Source organism: Aspergillus brasiliensis (genome assembly GCF_001889945.1).
Source record: "Aspergillus brasiliensis CBS 101740 unplaced genomic scaffold ASPBRscaffold_18, whole genome shotgun sequence".
Classification (NCBI taxonomy): domain Eukaryota; kingdom Fungi; phylum Ascomycota; class Eurotiomycetes; order Eurotiales; family Aspergillaceae; genus Aspergillus; species Aspergillus brasiliensis.
The window spans coordinates 138,771-159,970 of record NW_027137459.1 but is presented as its reverse complement, the minus strand read 5'-3'; the positions used below and the strand labels follow the sequence as shown (position 1 = coordinate 159,970).

General features: G+C 50.2%; 8 protein-coding genes across 8 annotated transcripts; 3 read left to right on the top strand and 5 right to left on the bottom strand.

Annotated features, from left to right (window-relative positions):
• Positions 1 to 1,283: 1,283 nt before the first annotated feature.
• Positions 1,284 to 1,890, bottom strand: ASPBRDRAFT_354646 (uncharacterized protein). The gene is made up of 2 exons (XM_067623351.1): positions 1,658 to 1,890; positions 1,284 to 1,426 (listed from the first exon to the last, which is right to left on the bottom strand). Exons 1-2 carry the CDS (start codon positions 1,739 to 1,741, stop codon positions 1,319 to 1,321), a joined length of 192 nt encoding a protein of 63 aa, XP_067474111.1. The 5' UTR covers positions 1,742 to 1,890; the 3' UTR covers positions 1,284 to 1,318.
• Positions 1,891 to 2,039: 149 nt separating this feature from the next.
• On the bottom strand, positions 2,040 to 2,763 carry ASPBRDRAFT_137111 (DUF4452 domain-containing protein; the record flags this gene model as incomplete). The annotated part of the gene is made up of 2 exons (XM_067618860.1): positions 2,040 to 2,354; positions 2,467 to 2,763. The coding sequence occupies 2 exons, from the start codon at positions 2,761 to 2,763 to the stop codon at positions 2,040 to 2,042; spliced, it is 612 nt and encodes a 203-aa protein (XP_067474110.1).
• On the bottom strand, positions 2,530 to 3,407 carry ASPBRDRAFT_354651 (uncharacterized protein). Its single transcript, XM_067623352.1, has one exon. The coding sequence runs from the start codon at positions 3,345 to 3,347 to the stop codon at positions 2,874 to 2,876; it is 474 nt and encodes a 157-aa protein (XP_067474109.1). The 5' UTR covers positions 3,348 to 3,407; the 3' UTR covers positions 2,530 to 2,873.
• Positions 3,408 to 4,004: 597 nt separating this feature from the next.
• ASPBRDRAFT_136908 (uncharacterized protein) lies at positions 4,005 to 4,265 on the top strand (the record flags this gene model as incomplete). Its single annotated transcript, XM_067618848.1, has 1 exon — positions 4,005 to 4,265. One exon carries the CDS (start codon positions 4,005 to 4,007, stop codon positions 4,263 to 4,265), a length of 261 nt encoding a protein of 86 aa, XP_067474108.1.
• Positions 4,266 to 7,835: 3,570 nt separating this feature from the next.
• Positions 7,836 to 8,853, bottom strand: ssn8 (cyclin-dependent protein serine/threonine kinase regulator SSN8; the record flags this gene model as incomplete). The annotated part of the gene is made up of 3 exons (XM_067618838.1): positions 7,836 to 8,371; positions 8,427 to 8,636; positions 8,694 to 8,853. The coding sequence occupies 3 exons, from the start codon at positions 8,851 to 8,853 to the stop codon at positions 7,836 to 7,838; spliced, it is 906 nt and encodes a 301-aa protein (XP_067474107.1).
• A 464-nt stretch (positions 8,854 to 9,317) lies between these two features.
• ASPBRDRAFT_187537 (calcium-binding mitochondrial carrier protein) lies at positions 9,318 to 12,051 on the top strand. The gene is made up of 9 exons (XM_067620103.1): positions 9,318 to 9,680; positions 9,751 to 9,831; positions 9,924 to 10,131; positions 10,197 to 10,321; positions 10,592 to 10,816; positions 10,867 to 10,928; positions 10,986 to 11,089; positions 11,143 to 11,175; positions 11,233 to 12,051. Exons 1-9 carry the CDS (start codon positions 9,551 to 9,553, stop codon positions 11,750 to 11,752), a joined length of 1,488 nt encoding a protein of 495 aa, XP_067474106.1. The 5' UTR covers positions 9,318 to 9,550; the 3' UTR covers positions 11,753 to 12,051.
• A 418-nt stretch (positions 12,052 to 12,469) lies between these two features.
• On the bottom strand, positions 12,470 to 17,633 carry ubaA (E1 ubiquitin-activating protein ubaA; the record flags this gene model as incomplete). Its single annotated transcript, XM_067628034.1, has 9 exons — positions 12,470 to 13,042; positions 13,139 to 13,314; positions 13,386 to 13,472; positions 13,537 to 13,705; positions 13,778 to 14,044; positions 14,384 to 14,504; positions 14,565 to 17,349; positions 17,400 to 17,485; positions 17,554 to 17,633. The coding sequence occupies 9 exons, from the start codon at positions 17,631 to 17,633 to the stop codon at positions 12,470 to 12,472; spliced, it is 4,344 nt and encodes a 1,447-aa protein (XP_067474105.1).
• A 609-nt stretch (positions 17,634 to 18,242) lies between these two features.
• Positions 18,243 to 21,200, top strand: ASPBRDRAFT_48371 (putative gamma-tubulin complex component GCP4). Its single transcript, XM_067626079.1, has 2 exons — positions 18,243 to 18,570; positions 18,631 to 21,200. Exon 2 carries the CDS (start codon positions 18,646 to 18,648, stop codon positions 21,034 to 21,036), a length of 2,391 nt encoding a protein of 796 aa, XP_067474104.1. The 5' UTR covers positions 18,243 to 18,570; positions 18,631 to 18,645; the 3' UTR covers positions 21,037 to 21,200.

Sequence of the window (21,200 nt, the reverse complement as noted above, 5' to 3'; positions counted from 1 at the left end):
CTCCAAGCGAGACTCTTTCCAAGCTGCCAATCATCAATTCCAGGGAAAGCGAGTCCGTTCGACCTCGGGTGAATCAGTTGGCAGCCATTACTCAATTGCCAGTGCGACGAATTGCTGGCTGTAGTAGCGGTGACGTCATGGAGTCTGATGTATTTCGGGATAGGTGTATCCCCATCATGCATTCTATCCTACGGGTGTATGTGGTTGATTGAGTACAAATGTGCTTACTTTAATTGAAGATGTTAGCTTCGGTGATTTATTTATCGGTTATACTGGTTCTCTAGTACAAATATAGTGAGGGAGCTGAATGCTGTCTCTGGGGTGTAGGTTTCGGGATGCAAGAGACTTAATGTCTTCCAGGTTCGAGGCCGCGAATCAAGGATATGACATCACACACATTGACCACTTTACCTATGCTATTACAACCAGATAAGTAGAGGATCACCACATAGGTAGACAGAATAATTTCAGCACACTGCTGGCATCCTAATTATGGAGAACTTTCGCTGCTTTCTAGTTGTTCTTGATGATGCTAAGTGTTGTGAATGTTGTGGGTTGGCTCGGCACCCGTTTCAGAGATGAATATATATCCGCCTGGGTCTTCGAACAGCATCAAGTGTCTAATTACTAGTACTCAACTCAAACCACGGCAATCTGATAACCATTACTGCAATACTAGCTAGCCGTTGCGATAGCAACCGATGTGCTCTATTGCCCCTCTTTCTCAAGTTGCAGTCTGCATGATACGATGTTCCCCAGATTATGAGGTCATGTGGCGGAGTACGACAAGCGATGCATCTATCGCAAGAATCATCCTCCCTACAACTACTGTTACTACTGCTTCTACTGTTCAAGGTCACGTCTCACAACTGAATGGAGTCTGAAGCTAATTTCACAACTATGTATAGGCATTACCCCCATAGTTCCAGCCAAAATAAGCGTATAGACAAAGGAGATTTGGTAAAGAGACGGAATACCCAAGAAGCGAACAGAATCAGGAAGATCATACACTGCATCACATTCTCCGGGAGTCCCCAGGAATCGAAGAACATGAGGTTTAAAAAAAAAAAAACATCCGAACGAATCAACGTGGAGGCGAACAGAAGCGAATTATGTCGTCAACTGACAACTCCCATCAAGATAGTGGTCTACCTCGCGAAAGAAGGCAAGCGTGACCCCGGCCAAAAAATGAAAACAAGAGAAGAACTCCTCATCCAATCCATGGATTTTCACAGCCAGTTGACCTGAAAAGTAACAAGCACCGCGTGTCACCAATTCCCCAACCAACCCATATACATGGTATAACAGACAGAATTTTTCAAGGAAATGAAAAACATAATGCGAAGTGTAGGTCGAAACCAGCCAAACATCCCAAACAACTCAGCAAAGCCCAATCAATGCAAACGTATATATCGTTTCCGCCTTTCTAAATCCCTGAAAAGCATGAGAAAATGATCCATCCCACCCAAAATGTGACAAAACACCAAGCCGAAATAATGAGGTATAACCGCCAACAGCAAATCTGGCATAGCCGCCGTGGGAAACCAAAAAAAAGCAACTCCGGACCATAGATGCGCGCCTGAAAGGCAGATCGCCGCGCTTTCTATACATCATCGCGGCCAAAACTCGAGGTCAAAGCACAAAGGGGTTCCCTAACCGTAAGAGAAAAACAAGGTATCGTTTGAGGTGGAATGCAAAAATCGAATCGCAGGCGCCGTCGCTCGCAGGAAGCCGAAAGCATCAGTCTAGGTATAAGTGCTCGAAGTCGTCATCGAAGTAAGGTGTATATACAGAGAAACACTGGTTTATCCTTTGCTGTTTTTGCGCTCGTCAAAGCCAAAAAGAGGAGAAGGGAAGATCAGTCGAATCGTAAGAATGCGATGGCCGTGTCGAACAGAAAGCAAAACAAAGCAGTAAACAATTATAACCCGCGGTTAGGGAGCCCGATGATGCAGAAGCCGGACGAACGTGGTGAAACATGCTATGAGCCTAAGTGGCCCCTTGCCGGAAGGAACGGCGACTTGCCAGAATCGCGGTCCTCACCACCGACGTTGGGCATTCTGCATCGAAGCCGGGGAGATCGACGTAGGCGGGCTCGTCAAAGTCATGCCGGTATTGGGGTTGACGATCGGGATAACCTTGCGGGTGCGGACTGCGGACGGCTGCTGGAAGTTCACGTGATTAAGATTACCGCTAACCCCTGAGTGAACGTAGGAGTTGCTTGAGGCAGGAGACAGGGAAATGGCGGGTGTGACCTGTTGGACAGGCTGAATCTGGTGTTGAAGGGGAGAGGTATCGGGAGATCCACTGGAGAGAGATGACCGATCGGAGGAAGCCGAGTGAATGGAGTGCAGCTGTAAAATCAGGGGGGGTCAACAAGCTGTTCCATAAGAGTATGGTGTCGGCAGTCAAGGTGTTCCTAGTACGAACGGACGGAGAGAGGGAGTGCTAGGTCGATAAACATACATCATCTTCCGTCAGGAGACTGGGGCAAAACTCCAGGTCGTCATCCAGGTCAAAAGACCGTCCAGCTTCGAAACGGGCACGGAAAGCTGTCACAGCAGGGGCCTCTGCAAGCTCTCTCATACTCTTGACACCTCTGAACTGCCGCTGAGCATTCTGGGCAGCCATCTTGGGTCCCCGACGGGAACGACCCCCATGGTGGTTGTTCGACGTGGCCATGTGGGCGGCGGCGCCATGGTGAGGGTGTTGCTGGTGCTGGTGCTGGTGCTGTTGCTGGTGACCGTAGAAGAACGTAGACATTTTGTTGTGAGGTTGTGGCGAAACGAACGCAACAAAAAGTAAAGCGAAGTTATATCGGTAGGAAGAGTACGCTTAAGAATTCGAGGGCGGATATAAACAATGACCAGCGCTCAAGAATCCCGACAGTATGCAACTCCGGAGGAACTAGAGTAACAAAGAAAAGAGACAAGAGTAAGGTGGCAGAATGACAAGCGGTCGGAACGGAATGCGAGTTGAGGATTTGGAATCAGGAAGAAAAAGAGAAGATTGTGGGATAAAGATGGGACGGGGAGGGGATGATAGGAAAGTGAATGCTGAGAGTGAAAGTAAAGAAGATCGGGGGGGCGGGCGAATTTGCGATTAGTGTTGTGGGATGGGGAATCATCAACGGATGGCGGGACAAGAGTTGAAAAGAAGACCGGGAGCGAGAAAAAGAGTCGCAGCGCCCGGAGCGGACGGAGGCGAGAGAAAGCAAGAGGGGCTGCAGTTGTGATTCGACTGGGGCTGAGCGAAGTGCACGTCGGTGGAGATCCGCAAGGGAATGGCGGTACATCCCCATCAAATACGTGACGGTACTTACCAGAGCCTTTTCCTACCGGTGGCATCCACGAGTTGTGAAAGCCTGAAAGAACATTACTGGTTACAAGTGGTTCCCTCGTCGAGGCGCCCGTAAAGTATCCGTGGTATCGTCTGTAAGTCTGTAACATCCTAGTCCCAGATTTCCCGCGCTAACCTGGTCACGCACCCAGTTTTAGGGCAGGGTGAGGACCAACCAGATCCCTGTCAATGGATACTCAGTGGCAAGTTAATGCCCCGATGTCCAATCACATCCATCTGTAGTGGGCTCATGGCAGCCACCGTCTGTGTGGCCAATGAAAGGCCGATTTGGACTGCTCTAATCGGCTACTAAGCGGGTCTTAGTGACGTCGAAAGGAAGCAATCTATTCCACTTTAGGCATAGAGCGGCGCACCCTCTCCCTTGACGCCTAATATATGGGTGTCCTCGATCTAACCGTGACGAGTGCAAGCGGCTGTCGGATGAAGACCGGGTCTCAGCCTGGACTTTAAGGCTGTATTACCGTCATGAACAACCATAAGTATTACAAATGATGGTGCAATGATGCCTACTTATGCTCGTTGTATGATGCAGACTGCCGTTAGATAGGATACTGTTACTCTTTACAGACGTGTGGATCTGCAATGCTATCAATCGATCCATCTTGCCTACCAGCGGATGCATATGGGTGATGATGACGATGGCGATGGCAATGGCAACGGACATCGTGGCAATGCTCTGTAGTGGCCCTCTTGTGTTGGGTCGTTTCAAGCCTTCCAAGGTCACCAGGAGGATCCTTCCCGTCGTACCTGTACCTCGTCAGGTATCGAACCCCCATTCACTTCGTGTTCAGAAAGGGAAAAGGGCCAGGAAAGAGCACCGTAGCATGGAGTATGTGGCTCCCACTTCCGAAGACAGGCATGCGCTGGCAAGCAGGCAAAATGCCCACTACGACACCTGCGGGTAATGATTTGCAAAAAATGTGGTGAGCCCCACCGGACTAGCTACCCTCTTTTGCGTTGCTGTTATTCTCGGTACCTTTCCCTTGAACCGTGCCACTTGGTCTCGTCGGGGCGCGCTCCTATTTCTCCTCCTAAGACTACCTAGGACCTACTCCTAGTTCCTAGTTCCTACTATTGCCGTTTTCCCACCGTCCGCTCCCCTAAATTGTCTTCATCTTTCATTTCAGGGAGAGACGATGCTCCTTAGAGTGGGCGGGCGGGCCTCGGGCCATCTTAGTCTTCCCCCAACCATTGAAGATTGTCATTGACTAATGAGATTAATAACGGGCAGCTTCTGCCATGGCCACCCTTCGACGGCTTCGACAGGTATTCCATAACAGAAATTAATCCTCCACTTCAATATCTGGATCTTCTCCATATCGAGCGGATAGTCAGCTGATACTATTGTCAGTAGTACTTTTCGACCAGAAATATATTACGGAATAGTAATAAATAAAATGAAATAAAATAACCAGACCTGGCATAAATCCTAAACGAGAAAACCACTTTTTGTTTTTCCATGAGTCCCTCTCTACTCCGTATTCATCTCAAAAATCAATCAGGTACGGAGAACGCCGTCAACAAAGGAACCGAATCTTGAACTGGGCTTGGCTGCTCTGCATTGTTAAGGATCTGCTCCCTGTTCCTTCCCATCCATCCACATGGGGCAAGCGCTACGACCACTGCATGGCCCTGCACCTCCCTTCATGCAGTCAACGTTCACAAGAATAGCAGCAGTGTAGTTCTTAGTATCCTCCGTAGCTTCATCTGCTGTCACGACACATAGGTGTACTACTCCGTATCTACGAAGTACACCTTTCCAATAAACGCAGAACAAGTTTGCGGCCTACTTTCCCCGACGCCTGGACCCTCGAGTACACACGCTAAACCCAGGGGTTGAAACGCTGTATCACTGGTCAACGGTAGCGTAAATGCAGGATGGGGATGCATCCAAGGAGAGGAGAGGGGGGGGGGTAGGAATGATGGCGGCTACTGGAACAGCCATAGCAGCATAATATATTATGGATCGGGCTTAGAACACATGCTAACAGGGTCACAGCTCCTCCAAACCTGCAGACTACTGCAGGATGCAGCCCCGAGGGTAGGAGGAACGTACTCGCTCAAGCGACCTGGGATGGAATGGGGGCGCTTTCTGTCTGCACAAGCGATTGGGCATTACTAGCCATGGGTGCCAGAGTGGTATTCTCACACTTCTCTGCCGCGCCCATGTTATGCTAAACCTGCTAAACCTGCTAAAAAGACCCCCCCCCATGAGACATGATCACTGATCCAATTCGGCAAGATAATGTCCCTGCTAAGATCTGACCACCTCACCGCCCTTTCGGTAGATGGGAAACGCAACGCAGTCTGGAGTTGCCCCTCTCGGGATCAGGAACCTTGTTGTATGATCTTCATCTCATGATAGGTGCATCTCGATGCCCAAGGCAGGGGCGCACTGAGAAAAATCCGGTATAGTCACTGGATCATGCTTATGGGTGATGATCCATACAGCAAGTAAGTTTTGCCGATAACTATCTAACTACTACTAACCTCGAGGCATCCGATGCCGCTACTATGATCGGACTGATCCATCCCTGTCGTATGTATGGTATCCTTGGGTATTGAATTGGTAATTCCCTTTACCAAATTCCATACAAAGCCCTGTGGGAGAAAATGTCTTGCAGCGCTATGAGGAAGGTCTAGCTAGATACACAGCCCGCTCGACGGCCTGGAAGTGTACAAACGTATACGTACATGGCTTGCTGGGCGGCGGGGGGGGGGCTGTGAAGCGGGATCTGCTGCACTCCAGACGCCATTTCCGGGATATTTGTTGATCTAGCTAGTCTGCTAGTGTATAGAACGATAGTCCATATTGACCCGTCTCGGGGGTACTCTTTCAAGTCCCTCACAACAACAAGACTGGAGTGCGCAAGTGTATCTCCGCCCACATACGTACCCCGAAGCAAGGGATATGAAACACGATCTACCTGCCTAGTCTGGCCAACGGTCTCAGGAAGCGCTCATGTTGCATTAGAGGTGTCCAATAGACAACATCATATCCCCAGGTAGCCTTTTTCAATTGCTGAACATCTGGGTTGTAGCCCGTTCATGTATGTATGGATCTGTCGGCGCTTCGAAGCACATAGAGAGTGTGTGCATGGCTGGAGTGGTACCTGTGTCACACCCGCAAACGGGAGAGTTGCGAATTCACAGCCCAAGTAACTCTGACTAGAACTCAATTGAAAGTAGCTTTGCAAATTGAGTAAATAAACCTTGTAGGTCAGATTGCCAATACTACTACTGACTGCGTGATCGGTTGGTTCCCCGTAGAGACTCACTCTCAACTGGTAGATAGAGAAAAAGCTTGAAGGTTACATTCAACGGATATACCCGATTCCCAGCGATCACCATCATCATCACCACCAATATTCTATAGTGTAGCCTACGAACTTAGCTGACCGAAACACCGTCACACAAAACCGGTTAACTTAAACACAGTGGTTACTATCTAGATCTCACCGCAGCATGGGTAGATAGGTAATAGTTCCAGTCTCGCTTACCCGGATTGACGTCCAAACATCCATCCCTTCAATATTCCCACCCCCTAGCTAGTACGTAGCTACTAACACATGCCAGAATGCAAATTCCCCACGCATTCCAGAACCTTCCTCTAGGAACAAAAATCTTGCATACACACAGGCACACCCTTTCATACGTACATAACGCTCGTTTACAAGGATGTATGTATGTCTGTATGTATGTAATAGTTTACCCATCGGCATGCAACAAGGGAAAGAAAGCTACTGCAAACAGGCTAGTTAGATAGACTGACTAACTACCTTGGTAGATTGAAAGTCAAACAAACCTAACATGCCTGACACTGACTCAGTGAGTGAAGTTGAATCCACATTCTGACAGCTGGGTATGTATGCACTGTAAATTATCTACCTATGCATGGGAGACCTTGTTTTTACTTTGTGGATATTATTGGATTCTTGCTAGATCTTGTTTTGTGGAAAGATCTGGTGAGTGTATTGGTTTGTGTTACTTGAATACTATTTACGATAGCTACTTGTTGGTGTCAGGTATGTGTCAGGGGTGGTGGGATATGATGCAGTAGGGTGTAGTTGTATGTCAGTAGGATAGTATGTAACTATGTATCTATCGGATGGAATTCATGGCTTACAGGTGGAATGGTTACATAGTTCTGTGCGTCTTGGTGTAGCTGTTGAAGGCGGCTGCCGACATGCGGGATATTCAAAGCTGGGCTAAAATGGAGGACGAGCGTTTGTTTATGTGAAGTTTGTATTGTTCGTTCGGTTATGGTATATCTGTATCTCTCAACATCTTCTCCATGACACCCGCTTAGACTACATATGCGATAATGCAACTGTTTTGTAACAATCTGCAACCAGCCGAAACCCGAAACATGGACCAAAGAAATGAGTATCGCTCGCGCATGACATGCTTCCGTAATAACATGGCCCCCTTGAACGCCGCTTGAAATCCTATGTATGTGCATGAGAATGGTATGTTCACTTGTCCAGGTTCTTGCTCTTCACCATCCGCCCAAGAAGCTCTTTGCAATGCTTTTCGCTGTATTGCTCCCAGACCTCGTACAGCGACACCAACTCTTGAGTACATTCGATGACGGCTTTGATGTCCACCTCGCTCTCGGCAAGCCAGCCTATAAGTCGTTGGATGCGGGGAGGAGGACCGTTTCCGCCCTTATCCCCCAGTGCCGCAAGGATGTTCATGCCCCCATCGCGCATCGCGCTGGCAAGTGGTGCTGCTGACCCGTGAAAGCTCGTCTGGCTGGGTTTGAAAACCACGGCGACGATGATTGCCATGACAGCGATGACATGAGGCGGGTATAAGAGCGGCAAGTCGGTGAGATAGTGGTCGTTGATTACAGACCACGCAAGAGCAACTTCATCTGATGTAAGTGATAGCTCAGGTTGGAGTTCTGATAAAGTCCGATACGGGTGGTGCACAATAAGCTGAGAGTTCATCTCCGAGATTAAGGAGAATTCGCATTCGCCGAGTTTTGAAACATCTGGGGCGATAAACTCTGTAGCCACGTCAGCGGGAAGCGCATGGAGTGCATCAACGCGAGTGATCCGTACCAGGCCAGAGACCTCTAGCCTCTCCAACGACAAATCGAATGTGTTGAGGGCATTCTTCCATTTTACAAGCCAGATAGAAGGCGGTAGTGACGACAAGATACGGGTTTGTATGTCTTATTTCGTTCTTGGTGTAGAACCTCTTAACATAGACTTGCGCTGTCGCAAGTGCTTGTTGTCGAGTAGACATCCGTTTCCCCAGTTTAATGAGTTCTGTTGGTCTGGTGAGCTCGGATGCCCACCGATAGGGTATATACTATGTTATCTTACGTTGACTGAAATATATGTTCAGCAGCCTCTGATCTGGCAAAGGAAACTGACTATGAGCGACCATATCGCGCTCTCTAAAGTTCTCCCGAATCTCTGCCAACTTCTCTCTCGAGAAGAGCCAGTGTCGGCGTTGCGTTGATGCCCAGTAATTAGCAGCCATTGCTGGGAGTCTAGTGGGCAGGGGGATATCGTGTGGGGATTAATCTAGTATAGGCGAGGTAGCAACGGCCACCATAGCGTTTTCCCTCTGGGCCTAAGAAGTGCTGGATGGGTACAGATTATCCAGTTGGCTTTGGGCATCCGGGGGGATGGGGTGGGATGTGTGGATGTGTGGCTGGTATAGTATACGACCCACTAGTTCAGGAGAGCTGGAGAGTGAATCAACGAGGAGAGAGTAACAGCCCGAATCAAGGCAACACACCCCTTTTTAGCATTCGGAATTGGAAGATGAAGTCCAATGTCGTGCAGGTCGGAGATGGGACTCCGAAGGGGCCGAACTGGAGGCAAGAGTGAAAGGCGGAAGTGGAAGGCGCCTAAACGGGAATAGCCGGGAGTTTTTGGTGACGACCGGGCCGGGGTCTAGTTTTCTTCCGGTTCATGTCGTAAGGAAAGCAAATCATCGCGCCTGGATTTCTCACGGCTGTCGGCCTCACCCCAGCTGACCTTTAACGACCAGAATGAACGCCAGATTAACACTTCGTTCATAACTTCACCGCTGCAGATTTTCGATGCCCAAATTATCCACTCACCTTCACTTCCTGCCCTGCTGCGCCAGGGATTTCCTCCTCGTCAAATCCGCTGACCCCTCCTTAAAAAAATAATGACGCAGTTGTGATAAGAATCACTTTTCACCGAACATGGACACTGGCGAGTCGCAAAAAGATCGGGACCAGAGAGTCGCCCAACTCTGGCAGCGCCTGGATACCAAGGGTGAAGGTCATCTTGACTTCAATGGCCTAAAGAAAGGACTAAAAAAGATCGATCACCGTAAGTCACGAACCATGATATGATCCCGTGCGGCTCGGTGCAGATGACCTGACGGCTTGAGATGCAATAGCGCTCAAGAATGCGGACCCTATGTTACGCGATATCATCAAGGCAGTGGATACGAACGGGGATGGCTACATAGATTATCCTGGTAAGATCATGCGTCGCACACCCTAGCGTCACGTTTCTCCTAGAGTCACTGGCTATAGACGCCGGTCGTTTTTCCAACCTAATGTTCACCAGAATTCCGGGCCTTCGTTGATCATACCGAAATCGGTCTTTGGCAACTGTTCGAGAGCATAGACCACAATCACAACGGCGAGATCGATAAGACTGAGCTTAAGACCGCTTTTTCGAAATCCGGGGTCACGGTCTCCAACGCCCGGCTGGAAGAATTCTTCGCGGAGGTCGATAGCAACAAAGATGGCGTCATCTCTTATGCGGAGTGGAGGTGCGTACTATAGCGGTCAGCTGAAGGTGTCCGGGGTTCTCAGCTAATGACCTGTTGGTATCCAGGGATTTTCTCCTCTTCCTGCCGGCCTACTCGTCCTCCAACCTCCGCGCCGTCTTGTCATACTACACCGCCACGGGAAATCTTAACCCGGAAGGAGATGTCCACATCAATGATCTGCAGGGCTTAGGTACAGACCACTCGTTTCTTAAACGTTATATCTTAGCCTTACAGAACCTCCTCTCCAACGTTTTCCCAGTGCACGTTTTGACACTCTTGATTCCTTCAGCCTACGCGGAAGCCACCGGCGTGTCCGAGGTTGGGGTCGCGTTTGAGGATGACACTGCTCCCTTAGACAATGACCTGGAATTGGAGTGGTTGCCCATACCCAGGATCGTCGCCATGTGGATGTCCTTCCGATATTATGAACAGAAGTTGACCGAAAGCACTCCTCAATTAGGTTACTTCATTGCCGGTGGTATCGCAGGCGCAGTTTCCAGAACAGCTACCGCACCTTTGGACCGACTCAAGGTCTATCTCATTGCTCAGACCGGCGTGAAAAATTCAGCTGTCCGCGCAGCGAAAGATGGGGCTCCTTTGCGTGCAGCGGGGAAGGCGTCGAAAACCCTCGTCGAGGCCGTGAAAGATTTGTGGCGTGCGGGCGGTATCCGGAGTTTGTTCGCAGGTAAGGACTTGTGATTAGTTTATGTTACGACATATTTCTCACCATCACAGGCAACGGTCTGAATGTTTTGAAAGTCATGCCCGAGTCAGCCATCAAGTTCGGTGCTTATGAAGTGAGTTAACTGCTTGATACAAAATACTCCGCCTTCATGCAAACTGACGTGCAACAGTCTGCAAAACGTGCTTTCGCCCGTCTGGAGGGACATGGTGACCCCAAACGTCTCATGCCTGTATCGCAGTTCCTGTCTGGGGGTTGCGGTGGAATGGTTGCACAGTACGTTGGATTAGCACATTCCAAGCAAGATAGCCGATTTAACGCATATGCAGGTGCTTCGTCTACCCTCTTGATACCTTGAAATTGTAGGTCATCTCCTCGGTCGTTGGTATGATTCGTTCTGGAAACTTACTTTTCATCAGTCGCATGCAGTGTGACACCGTCGAAGGTGGTCTGAAGGGAAACCAGCTCATTGCAGCTACCTTCAAAAAGGTGTGGTGCAAACACGGCCTACTTGGCTTTTTCCGTGGCTTGCCACTTGGTCTTGTTGGCATGTTTCCTTACGCTGCCCTCGATCTGTCCACCTTTGAATACATGAAGCGCGCCTTAATTGCACGGAAAGCTCGCCTGAACAATTGCCATGAGGATGATGTGCCCCTCAACAACTTCACCACCGGAGCGATTGGAGCCATGAGTGGAGGTTTTGGCGCTTCGGTTGTCTACCCTCTGAACGTTCTCAGAACGAGAATGCAAGCCCAAGGCACCATTCTGCACCCAGCGACCTACAACGGCATCGGCGATGTTGCCCGCAAAACGATCCAGACCGAAGGACTGCGTGGCTTCTATAAGGGGCTGACGCCGAATCTTCTCAAGGTCGCACCTGCAGTGTCCATCAGCTATGTCGTCTACGAAAACTCGAAGCGGATGCTTGGGTTGAAATAGACGGCTCAAACAAAGCCAGTTTCTGGGGTCTTACTGCTCAAAGACAGATCTGGCTGTGTTCAACAGATGCCATGGCTTGGAACTTTACCAGTTGTTTCGCCATATTCTCGCATTTCCTTCTACTTACCACCGTTTTTAGACATTGCGTTTGAGATACCCATAAAGCCCCCACGGGCACATCGTTATCTCTTTAGGGCGATAATGTGGATTTGTCCTTTGTCCACACACCACTCCCCGTTAAAGAGATTATCGTCCCTCCTTTTTTTTTTTTATTGCTGCACCTTTCTCGCTGAACAGCCCGAAGGCTTTGACTATTCCGTTCATTGCTGGTACTGTGAAATTTGAGTGCTATCTCACTTGGTTAGCCAGCCCCCAACCGGATAGGGAGAGTCGCATGACCGGCTTGACTAGCATGGCAGGGCGTCGCGCGACAAAGCATTGCTATGGAGTTTTACATTGCGTTTGTCTGTACATTTCAATCTTCTCGAGGTGTCGCTGGGGTGGACTTTTTTTTCTTTTTTTCCTTTTGCCTTTTTTCCTAATTGTACGTAGGGTCATACCTCACACCGCACTTGCTGCGCCGATACATGGATATAGATAGATACATAGCTTGCACATGTAGCTGAAATACAAACTTGCATATTTGCAAAATATACAGAACCCGTAACATTAATCATATCCTTATATCCACCAAAGAGCCGATAATGATAATAATCTCTAAGCACCCTTGACAGCCCTGACCTCCTCATCCTTGGGCAAAACATCCGGCAGCGGCCCGACGGGCGTAATAGCAAACTGATTAATCTGCTTATGACTCTTCGTATAATGAAACTTGATATGCTCAAAATTCGTCGTCTCCTTGAAAGCCGGCACATCCCAATACAACTTCCTCACCCAGCGATGAATAGCAGGATACCCGGACCGAATATCACGAATGTTGCACTTGAAGTGCTGCACATAGACCGGATCGAAGCGAATGATTGTCGTGAACAGACGGATATCCGCCTCCGTGATCTCCGAGCCGAAGAAGTACGGCGCATTCTTCGAGTCCGACAGATGCGCCTCGATCTTGTCGAGCGAGGAGAAGAGCGTCGTGACGTTCTTTTCGTATGCTTCTTGGGTGGTGGCGAAGCCAGACTTGTAGACGCCGTTGTTGACGTCGTTGTAGATCCATTCGTTGGAGGAGTCGATTTCGCTGCGGAGGGAGGAGGGGAACAGGTCGAGGGATTTGTAGGGCTCCGGGAGGAGGTCGTCGAACTCGTAGTAGAGCATGCGGATGATTTCGGCGCTCTGTTTTTTTGTGTCGGAAGATTAGCGTTGGTTGGCATTGCTTTTTGTCTTATCTGGGCGGGTTGGGGATGGGATGGGGAGCTGTGATCTGCTTACCTCGTTGCTTACGATGCGGTTGGTTTTCTTGTCGAATAGGACAGGGACAGTGAAGCGGCCGGTGTAGTCTGGGTCATTGGAGAAGTAGATCTCGCGCAGGTGAGTGTAGTCGTGTAGAGGGTCGGTGGTGACGTTTTCTTCGGGCTGTTGCTCCTCTGCGGTTGCGAAGCGCCAACCTATTGTTTGGTTGTGTGAGTTATTTCGTCGGATTATTCTATATGTGAAGAAGGAACGTGGGTGAGCGAACCTTTTTCTCCTAAATGCCAGTGGACGGAGGTGAAGGAGATGAAGTCCTCAAGACCCTTGAGCTTGCGCGTGATTAAGGTCCGGTGGGCTGCGGAAGGATTGCGGCGTCAGTATGCGTAGAATCAAACCTGGACTAAAGAAAAGAAACGCACCCCAAGGACAGGCGTAAGAGACGTAGAGGTGATAACGGCCCTTCTCTGGAGGGAATTGAGCGCCAGGCTCTCTGGAGATCCAGTTGCGGAAGACTGACGCCTGGCGCTTGAATTCGCCCGACTTGTCATTGGGATTGACCCAGTCGGTGATCTTGCCACTGTTACCTGTCTGTATAAACGCAGAGTATTAGTTTGAAGGAGATGACATTGAGTGAAACAGCTGGAGATAGTGGTGACATACAGCCATAGTGCGTGCTGGAGTCAAGATAGGCTGTGCGGGGAGGAAGGAGCTTCTGCAGGTAGCTGGGCGTGAAAAGCTGGCGATAAACCTGGGTTGCAAGATATGTTGCGAGACCTGTCGAAGTCGATGAAGAGCGGGAAACATGAGGAATAATGGCAATGGCACCGAGGGGCAGGGAGCTCGTTCATATACAAAAAAATAGGACGAGGCGATACGAGGCCAGACGCTGACCGATGCGGTGCGGGGAGCCAATGACGTGATGGTTTGCTTACAGCATTGCTTACGGAGGCGTTAATAACGAACTAGTCGCTCCGTAACCAACGGGAGGTTGAGCCCCCCGCTGACAAACAGCTTGCTCAATAACTAAGTAAGTAGTAATTAATTAGGAATCACTTGTTAACTAGTTAACTAATTAGTCTTTTATTAATTAGCTATTCGAAAACGCGGAACATAGACAGTAGTATATTCCTAGTAGGATTTCATTGAGAAGATAAAAAGACTACTTATACTATGACGTCTAGTGCGTAAACGGACATATCCAGAGAGATCGCGGGCCTTTTTCCTGCTCTCGTGCCTGCTATACCCTCTCTACTTTCTCAGCTTCACCATCACATACGGAATTTCAACATCTTCCTCCGTCTGATCCTCCGCTGTCACCTCGAAAATGACGTTCTTCTGGTGCTCCGGAACCGGCTTCTTGCTGATATGCTCCACCAGCTTGCTCATCCTGTATCATAAGCGATTAGTATTGTGATGATCGCTAAGGATTATTCGGGGATATACATACTTCATAGGAAGACGGTCCTTAACCTTAGACGGCCCGTAGAAGCTGGCGTACAGGAGACTAACGCCAGAACTAACCATGCTGATCTCCAACCCCATGTCGGAGAAGTGCTTGAGGAAATCTTGGAGAGGAATATCATCCACCTCGAAGCGATCCCAGATCTGGTCGATCGTAACCTCGCCCTGTTTACCCATGTACTTGCCCTTGGGGCTAGCAATGGGCTCACTGAAGCCCAGGAATGGAAGCGCAAGGTTCACGAATCCATTCTTGTACTGCTCAATGTCGTCCTTGCCGTCAATGATCTTGAAGAACTCCAGCGCGACCAACCCAGTCACCAACGCTGTCGTGGTAGCAATGGCAGGAATGATCTTGCCAGCAATGAACTTGGTCTTGTGGCGGTCAGCCTGGGGAATATCGTAGTTGTCGGCACGCAGGTTGCTGGCAGCGGTGATGAAGTCGATGTGGTGGTTCGTGTCATCATCCTTCTCGAATTCAACAGGACTCAGGCGGAAGCCAGCCAAATCCTTGGGGGATGGAAGCGAGTCCACAAGGCGCTGGATCTCCTGGGAGTCATCAAAGGACGAGCCAGCGGCCGGAGCGTCCGGGTCAGGCTCGTTCTCATTAGCTTGGATCTTGACGCCCGACCTGGGGGTGAACTCGGGAACGATCATGTTGTCAACGACCTTCCTGTAGTAGGCCTTGTCGACGCCAGGGTTCTTGATGCCGTAGTTGAAAGCGTGGAGATTAGCACCAGCAACGATGAAAGAAAGATGAGTGGGGTTCGAGCTGTCAAACTTCAACGGCGTAGGCGCACGCTTAGGCCCAGACCAGAAAAGCTGCCCAGAGGAGGTCTTGGAGTCGCGCGGGAAGTTGTAGAGAAGTTGCTGGATGGCATTGTTGTACTGCGCCTCAAATTGGTTCCGAGCCCAAACGATACAGTCATCGAAGGTCAAGGGCTTATCGGTCACCAGGAAGTCACGCAGATGTTCCAGCGTCTGCTTCTCATTACCAGCCTGCTTGAGTGTCTGCTGGATATAGTTGGGCTGGGACAGATACATGTTGACAGCCTCGGGAGGGCCGACAAAGTATGTCTGGAAGAGGTCCCTGGCCCAAGCGATAGTGTGCTCGATCCGGTTGGGGAAACTCTTCAAAGTGCACATAGGGAATGTCTTCTCCGGCGGGTCTTGGGAGCTAGAATAGGATTCAGTGATGCGGGGAAGGACAACCTGAGTGTTGCCCTTCGTGCCGAGAGTTCCACTCTCCAGAAGGGGCTTCCTGAAGAAGACACAACGACGGTCGACGTAAGTTCTTGCGTCCACGTTGTCAAGGGCATTCGTAACGCCGTCCAAGCCTTCCCAGAACTCCTCGTTGAAGACATGCTCGGTGTCGGGTCCGACACGGTCCCGGAGCGTGACAATCTTGCCATTCAGTTCAGGGTTCATTGCCTGCACAGCAGCGGAAGCGCATTCGCTCTTGAGCTTGCCAACATCCCGGCTACGGAACAGGAATTGTCTGTTGAGGTTACTCTTTTCGATCTGATCCATATCGGTCACAATGATCTTTCCCTTAGGACCAGTTCCAAGACCCATCATGGCCCAGTTCTTCAGTGTCTCACACCCAATGGCACCTGCTCCTACAAGGAACTGCGTGACGTTGGCAATCTTGTCCTGGAACTCCTTGCCGAAAACTGCAATTTGGCCATCGTAACGGGTGCCGAGAGGCTTACAAGCCTCCTCGGAGCGGGTAACGGAGGTGGGAAGGGACTCCAGGGAGTCAAAGTAGAGCCACTGGTACACAGGGTTAAACTTGCCAGAGACCGCCTTCAGGACTTCCTGCGCCGCAATGCCTCCGAACAAAGCAGCCAGGGGGTTCAGGTCACCGCGGGCTTGGTAGCTCAGCTCCTTGATGAGCTTCTCATCCAACTCAACCTTCTCTTCGAGGCTTGAAGCCAGCTCGTTGGCAATCTTGAGCACGTCTTGGGCATCACTATCATTGTGAGGGCGAGGAAGATCGCCACCGTGGCTCTCTGCAAACTTGTGGAGGGCTTGGACACCAATGTGCAATTGCTGTGGCCGGTCAAATTTCGCAAAGTCCGAAATCAGAAACTCGGGCTTCTTGATCTGTTCGCTAAGAGGAGCAAAATCCATGAACTTGGGCATCTTGACTTGAGAGTAGATTCCGCCACTCTGGTATGTTCCTAGGTCGGAGACATCACCAATGGAGAAGGTGTAAGGGCCCTTCACAGTAACCTTGCGAGGAGCACAACCGTTGAGACCTTCCATGCCTTTGACTTCGGAGAAAGTCACAAAATCTCCGTCCTCCAGGCCGTGGCGGGTCTCATCCAGAGCCGAAACCAAGCCATTCTCGTCGATGGCCGCAACAATTCCACTGACAGGCTCCTCACCTGTCGCATCACCGACAGTGAAGTTCTTTCCAAAGTCATTGAAGAGATAGCCAAAGAGACCGAAGGTATCCGTGATGGTGAGGTAGATACCGTTCTTGTGGCAGAAATCGGCAATTGCGAGCTGCTCCTTCAAAGGAGTCAATGTGAGGACAACGGCCTGATAACGCTTCAACTGTTCAAGGTTCTCTGCGATATTGGTTCCCTCGTGGACCGTGACGGGAACATAAGAGTTGAGTTCTGCAACTCTCGGAGCTGTCACCTCGGCACGCGGCTTGCCGACGTCTTGGGGCTGGAGGAAGAACTGAGAGGACAGGTCCGAGATGGCGACAGGGGCAGGATCGTACAGCGTGAGGGACTTCACACCGGCAAGGGCGATGTTCTTGGCTAGTAGCAATCAATAACTGTTCAGAATATACGCAAGATGTTGTACCCACCGATCTCCACACCCAGACCCTTCAATCCGACGACAAGCACGTTTGAAGATCCCATACGCTTCATAGCTTCGTGACCGAGGACATACCTGGACACATCATAACCCATCAGTATTTGTTTCGTAGTGGCGAAAGGATATGGAGATGGGACACTTACAGTTGCCGGCTGTACAACGACTCATCGATTTCACCCTGCTTGATCGCCTCCACAGTCTCCTGTGGGTTATCCACTTGCATCTTGGCGTCCTAGGACTGATCAGTAACTGAAGAGGGACCAAAGTGTTTTGGCATCACCGGGGCGATAAGACATACAGTCATGATCTTCTTCTCCGGCGGAGCTTTGTTGTCGGCAGACGCTCTTCGCTTTCCCAGCTTCGCAGCGTCGCGAACGGGAATTTCGGTGGGAATTGTGAAAACTCGAGATGAAAGTCTTGCCACTGGGAGCAAGACTTTCAGGCAGTATACTCCTGATGTAGAGTCAAGGTAGGAGGGGTAGGAGCGGTGAGGTACGCGGAAGCGGGCGAGGCGAGATGAGATGAAAGCGATAGCAAGTCGCGGATGGACGATTTACTCTAAAGCAAGAGCAAGACTTTTTCAACGCAATGAAAGACAGGGGCAGGTATAGCAGTATACAATATAGAAAGCGTGAGAGAGGCGGGGAAGAAGGAAGAAAGATGGATCACTAATGCTGCGAGCTCTCTCAGCGGCGACGTAAGAGAGGGACAAGCTGTCGGTGGCTGACTCAGCGGCTTTACCGCCACTCATTGGCTGGAGCCCCGCGGACACGCCCAGCAGCGAGTTCGGCCACCCATTAGTATTCGGTCAGTGACAATGAGCTCCAGAGCAGAAGAAGCGGGCGGTGATGAGGCATCTTCATCGGAGGCGCTCGAATCCAGATGACAATCGGCCTCGGATAAAGTTTGGCCTTGATAGTGCTAACATTGATGTTTGACAGTCTGCGAGGATTAGTCCTGAGCCATTCATTCTGCGCCGCATCTCTCTTTCGCGACGCGCCGCGGCTTTACTGCATCGAATAACGCGGTGACCACGAGCTTTTTCAGTAGACGCTTGTCTTAGAGAGACTTCTTCACATGTGTCGATACGAACTTCTTGGATGTGGACTTCTATACTGGCAGCGTCATAAGTCTAGAAAAGATAAGGATCATACCTTGAGGTTCGTTCTTGACCTCGGTGTCTTTGGGGCTGTCTAGATCCCTGACTGTATCATCCCCAGAGAGATCCGCGCACAATGCTCCACGAAATCCTCCTCTCCCTCTCGGGTCAACCATCGCCTCTTTTCAATCCAGAGACTGAAGGAGGTTCTGTCTCTGAAGATGCCTTTCCCTTGGTTTCCCCTCCGGAGAAAGCCCTCCTCGCATCCCTTGCCCGTCTAAGCCGCCTCCATACCGAACTACGAACACATACCGCCTTGATTTCTTCCTCGCACCCTTCTGTTATTTGTCGCGCAGTCTCGACGGCCATCAGCTCACGTCACCTGGGCGAGTTTCAAAGGAAAATCCTAGAAGTGGAGAAATCGATTCTGGTTGAGGATAGTGGCTACGTGGGTGGTTATGGAATTGTGCCATTATCGACGATTGTTGGCGAATTCTCTCCATGGACACGGCGGTTGGAATGGCTGTGGGAGACCGTAAGGTTGATATGGCCTATAGACTCCCGGAATAAAGATCAACTTTGTACTGGCGTGGTTTTGATCGATCATCTTCGAGCGGAAACGCAGACAGGGTACGTCGACCTGAAAGACATAGCCTTGCATTTGGTTGGTATTGCAGAGACTGCTTGGATGAGACAATTGGCCCCCTGGCTGCTGTACGGCAATCTTCCCATTCTCGGCGGGTCCGACTTCTTCATACAACGCGATAATGCAAGCCATGATCAGCCGCCCACCGCCACACAGTTCATCGTGCATCCAGAACTCCTGCCCCAATTTGTAACAGCTCATACAGCCTCATCTATCTTATTCATAGGAAAAACGTTAAACCTCATTAGAGCAAAGCGCAGTGCACCTGCTGCGAACCCCTCTGCTGGGCTATCGACAACCTCAGTCACACTACACACGGAGCATATTCAACAACTTGCCGCATTGAAGTCACCTATATCAGCGTCGAGGCTGTCGAGTGCAGTGAATGCCATCCGGTTCTCTTTGTCGCAAAGCACACTCTCCAAGATCTTCCCACTACCCAAGATACTCGAAATCCTCTCAGTCCTTCATGATTTCCTGTTACTCCGACGAGGCGAATTTGCGACGGCATTGGTAGCACATGCTGATACCCGCATACAAGAGAGGTATCGAAAACATGGACCTTCAGCCTCCAGACATAACGCTTCAGAAGATTTACGGGGACTCTCTATCAAGGAAGGAGACGTAGTGACTGCTCTGTCACAGACGCTCTCAGAGCTTTACTCGTTGCAAACAGAAGAAGATCCCGCAGACGATAAGCTCGATCTAGCAAAGGAACTGCTTCGATTGTCACTAAAACAGGATGTGGATAACCCCGCGTTGTCTCCCGACATTGCTGGATTTGATATGGTCGCTAGAATTTCAGACGTCGCCTTTGACGATCTTCTCTTCCCCACTCCAACTTGTCTTTCGGTTCACGTCCGCTCGCCTCTCGATTTGTTTCTTTCCTCCTCTGATATATCGGTCTACTCGAAGATACACTCCTACATCCTAGGTATTCGGCGCGCTCAGATGCATTTGGGCGACTTATGGAAGCATACATTCCTTCGAAAGATCCATCCATCTCCATGGGGCCCGCCTCGCAGCAGTACCCCTTACGGCCAGAGTAGACTGAACCTCGGCAGACAAAGAGACAACATCAGGACTCGGCAAATGAGGCCAATCTGGGCAACGGGCAGTGCCTCCCTCTTTGTTTTGTCAGAAATCGGAAGCTACTTCCAGGGGGAAGTTCTCAATGGCAACTGGCAACATTTTCGGAATTGGATCGAAGGTGGATCTCCAACAACGGGCTCACGACCTGGGACCGCTTCCTCCGGCAACAGTAAGCGCACCGATCATCTTCAGGGCATTGACGACCCTTCAGATTCTAGTTCCGGAGGTGCCAGTCAGACGGTTCAACGGCACGACCCTGAAACTTTGACCGCTGCGCATCGTCGCTATCTTTTTTCTCTCGTTGAATCTCTTTTTCTCACCGACGTATCCTTTACTAAAGCCCTCCGATCCTTACTGATGAGTGTGGAACATTTTATTGCACTAGTAGTTCGGTTGGAAAGCATACAGCGCAACATGGATCTCGAGACTGATGAAGGTGTTGTCGATACTTTAGTAGACTATGCAGGGGAAGAGAGGGAGGTATGGCATCTACTCGGTGCTGCGCGGGCTAGTGTCGAAGCAGGAATCAAGGACGCTGTGGCACGACTGCGAGACATCGATGACAGCCGGTCTGGAGAGGGGCGGCAGATGCTTGAATTCGTGAGAGACTCCCGCGAAAACGGTTCGCTTGAAATTAATGGCTCTGCGACCGAGCCTGGTTCCTTCCACTATGTGCCTCGGAAAGCGGCTGGTGTTGACCGTCTGCTCATGAAGCTGGATTTTGGCAATGCTAACGGAGGCATGGGACTTGGAGTCACTGCCGCAGGTGCTTTCGGTGAAATGGCATAATTAGAACGCTGTTCAATAATCACTCGAGCTGTGGCTGGATGATGAGCAGCGAAGACAGATATGACTGTCATGTCACGTTATGGTTTATGAATAGCATGACTTTACGGTGTAGGAGAGTGGCTATGGATAGGCTTCTGTCTGTAATGCATTCTGTTCTAGGCCCA

Bases quoted from the DNA above. Each gene is read 5' to 3' on its own strand.
- ASPBRDRAFT_354646 (XM_067623351.1), bottom strand. From the start codon at position 1,741: ATGCTTTCGGCTTCCTGCGAGCGACGGCGCCTGCGATTCGATTTTTGC. The intron at 1,427-1,657 runs GTTAGGGAACCC...TCAGGGATTTAG, and splicing joins TACCTTGTTTTTCTCTTACG to AAAGGCGGAAACGATATATA.
- ASPBRDRAFT_354651 (XM_067623352.1), bottom strand. From the start codon at position 3,347: ATGCCACCGGTAGGAAAAGGCTCTGGTAAGTACCGTCACGTATTTGAT.
- ASPBRDRAFT_187537 (XM_067620103.1), top strand. From the start codon at position 9,551: ATGGACACTGGCGAGTCGCAAAAAGATCGGGACCAGAGAGTCGCCCAA. The intron at 9,832-9,923 runs GTAAGATCATGC...AATGTTCACCAG, and splicing joins TGGCTACATAGATTATCCTG to AATTCCGGGCCTTCGTTGAT. The intron at 10,322-10,591 runs GTACAGACCACT...CTCCTCAATTAG, and splicing joins CAATGATCTGCAGGGCTTAG to GTTACTTCATTGCCGGTGGT.
- ASPBRDRAFT_48371 (XM_067626079.1), top strand. From the start codon at position 18,646: ATGCTCCACGAAATCCTCCTCTCCCTCTCGGGTCAACCATCGCCTCTT.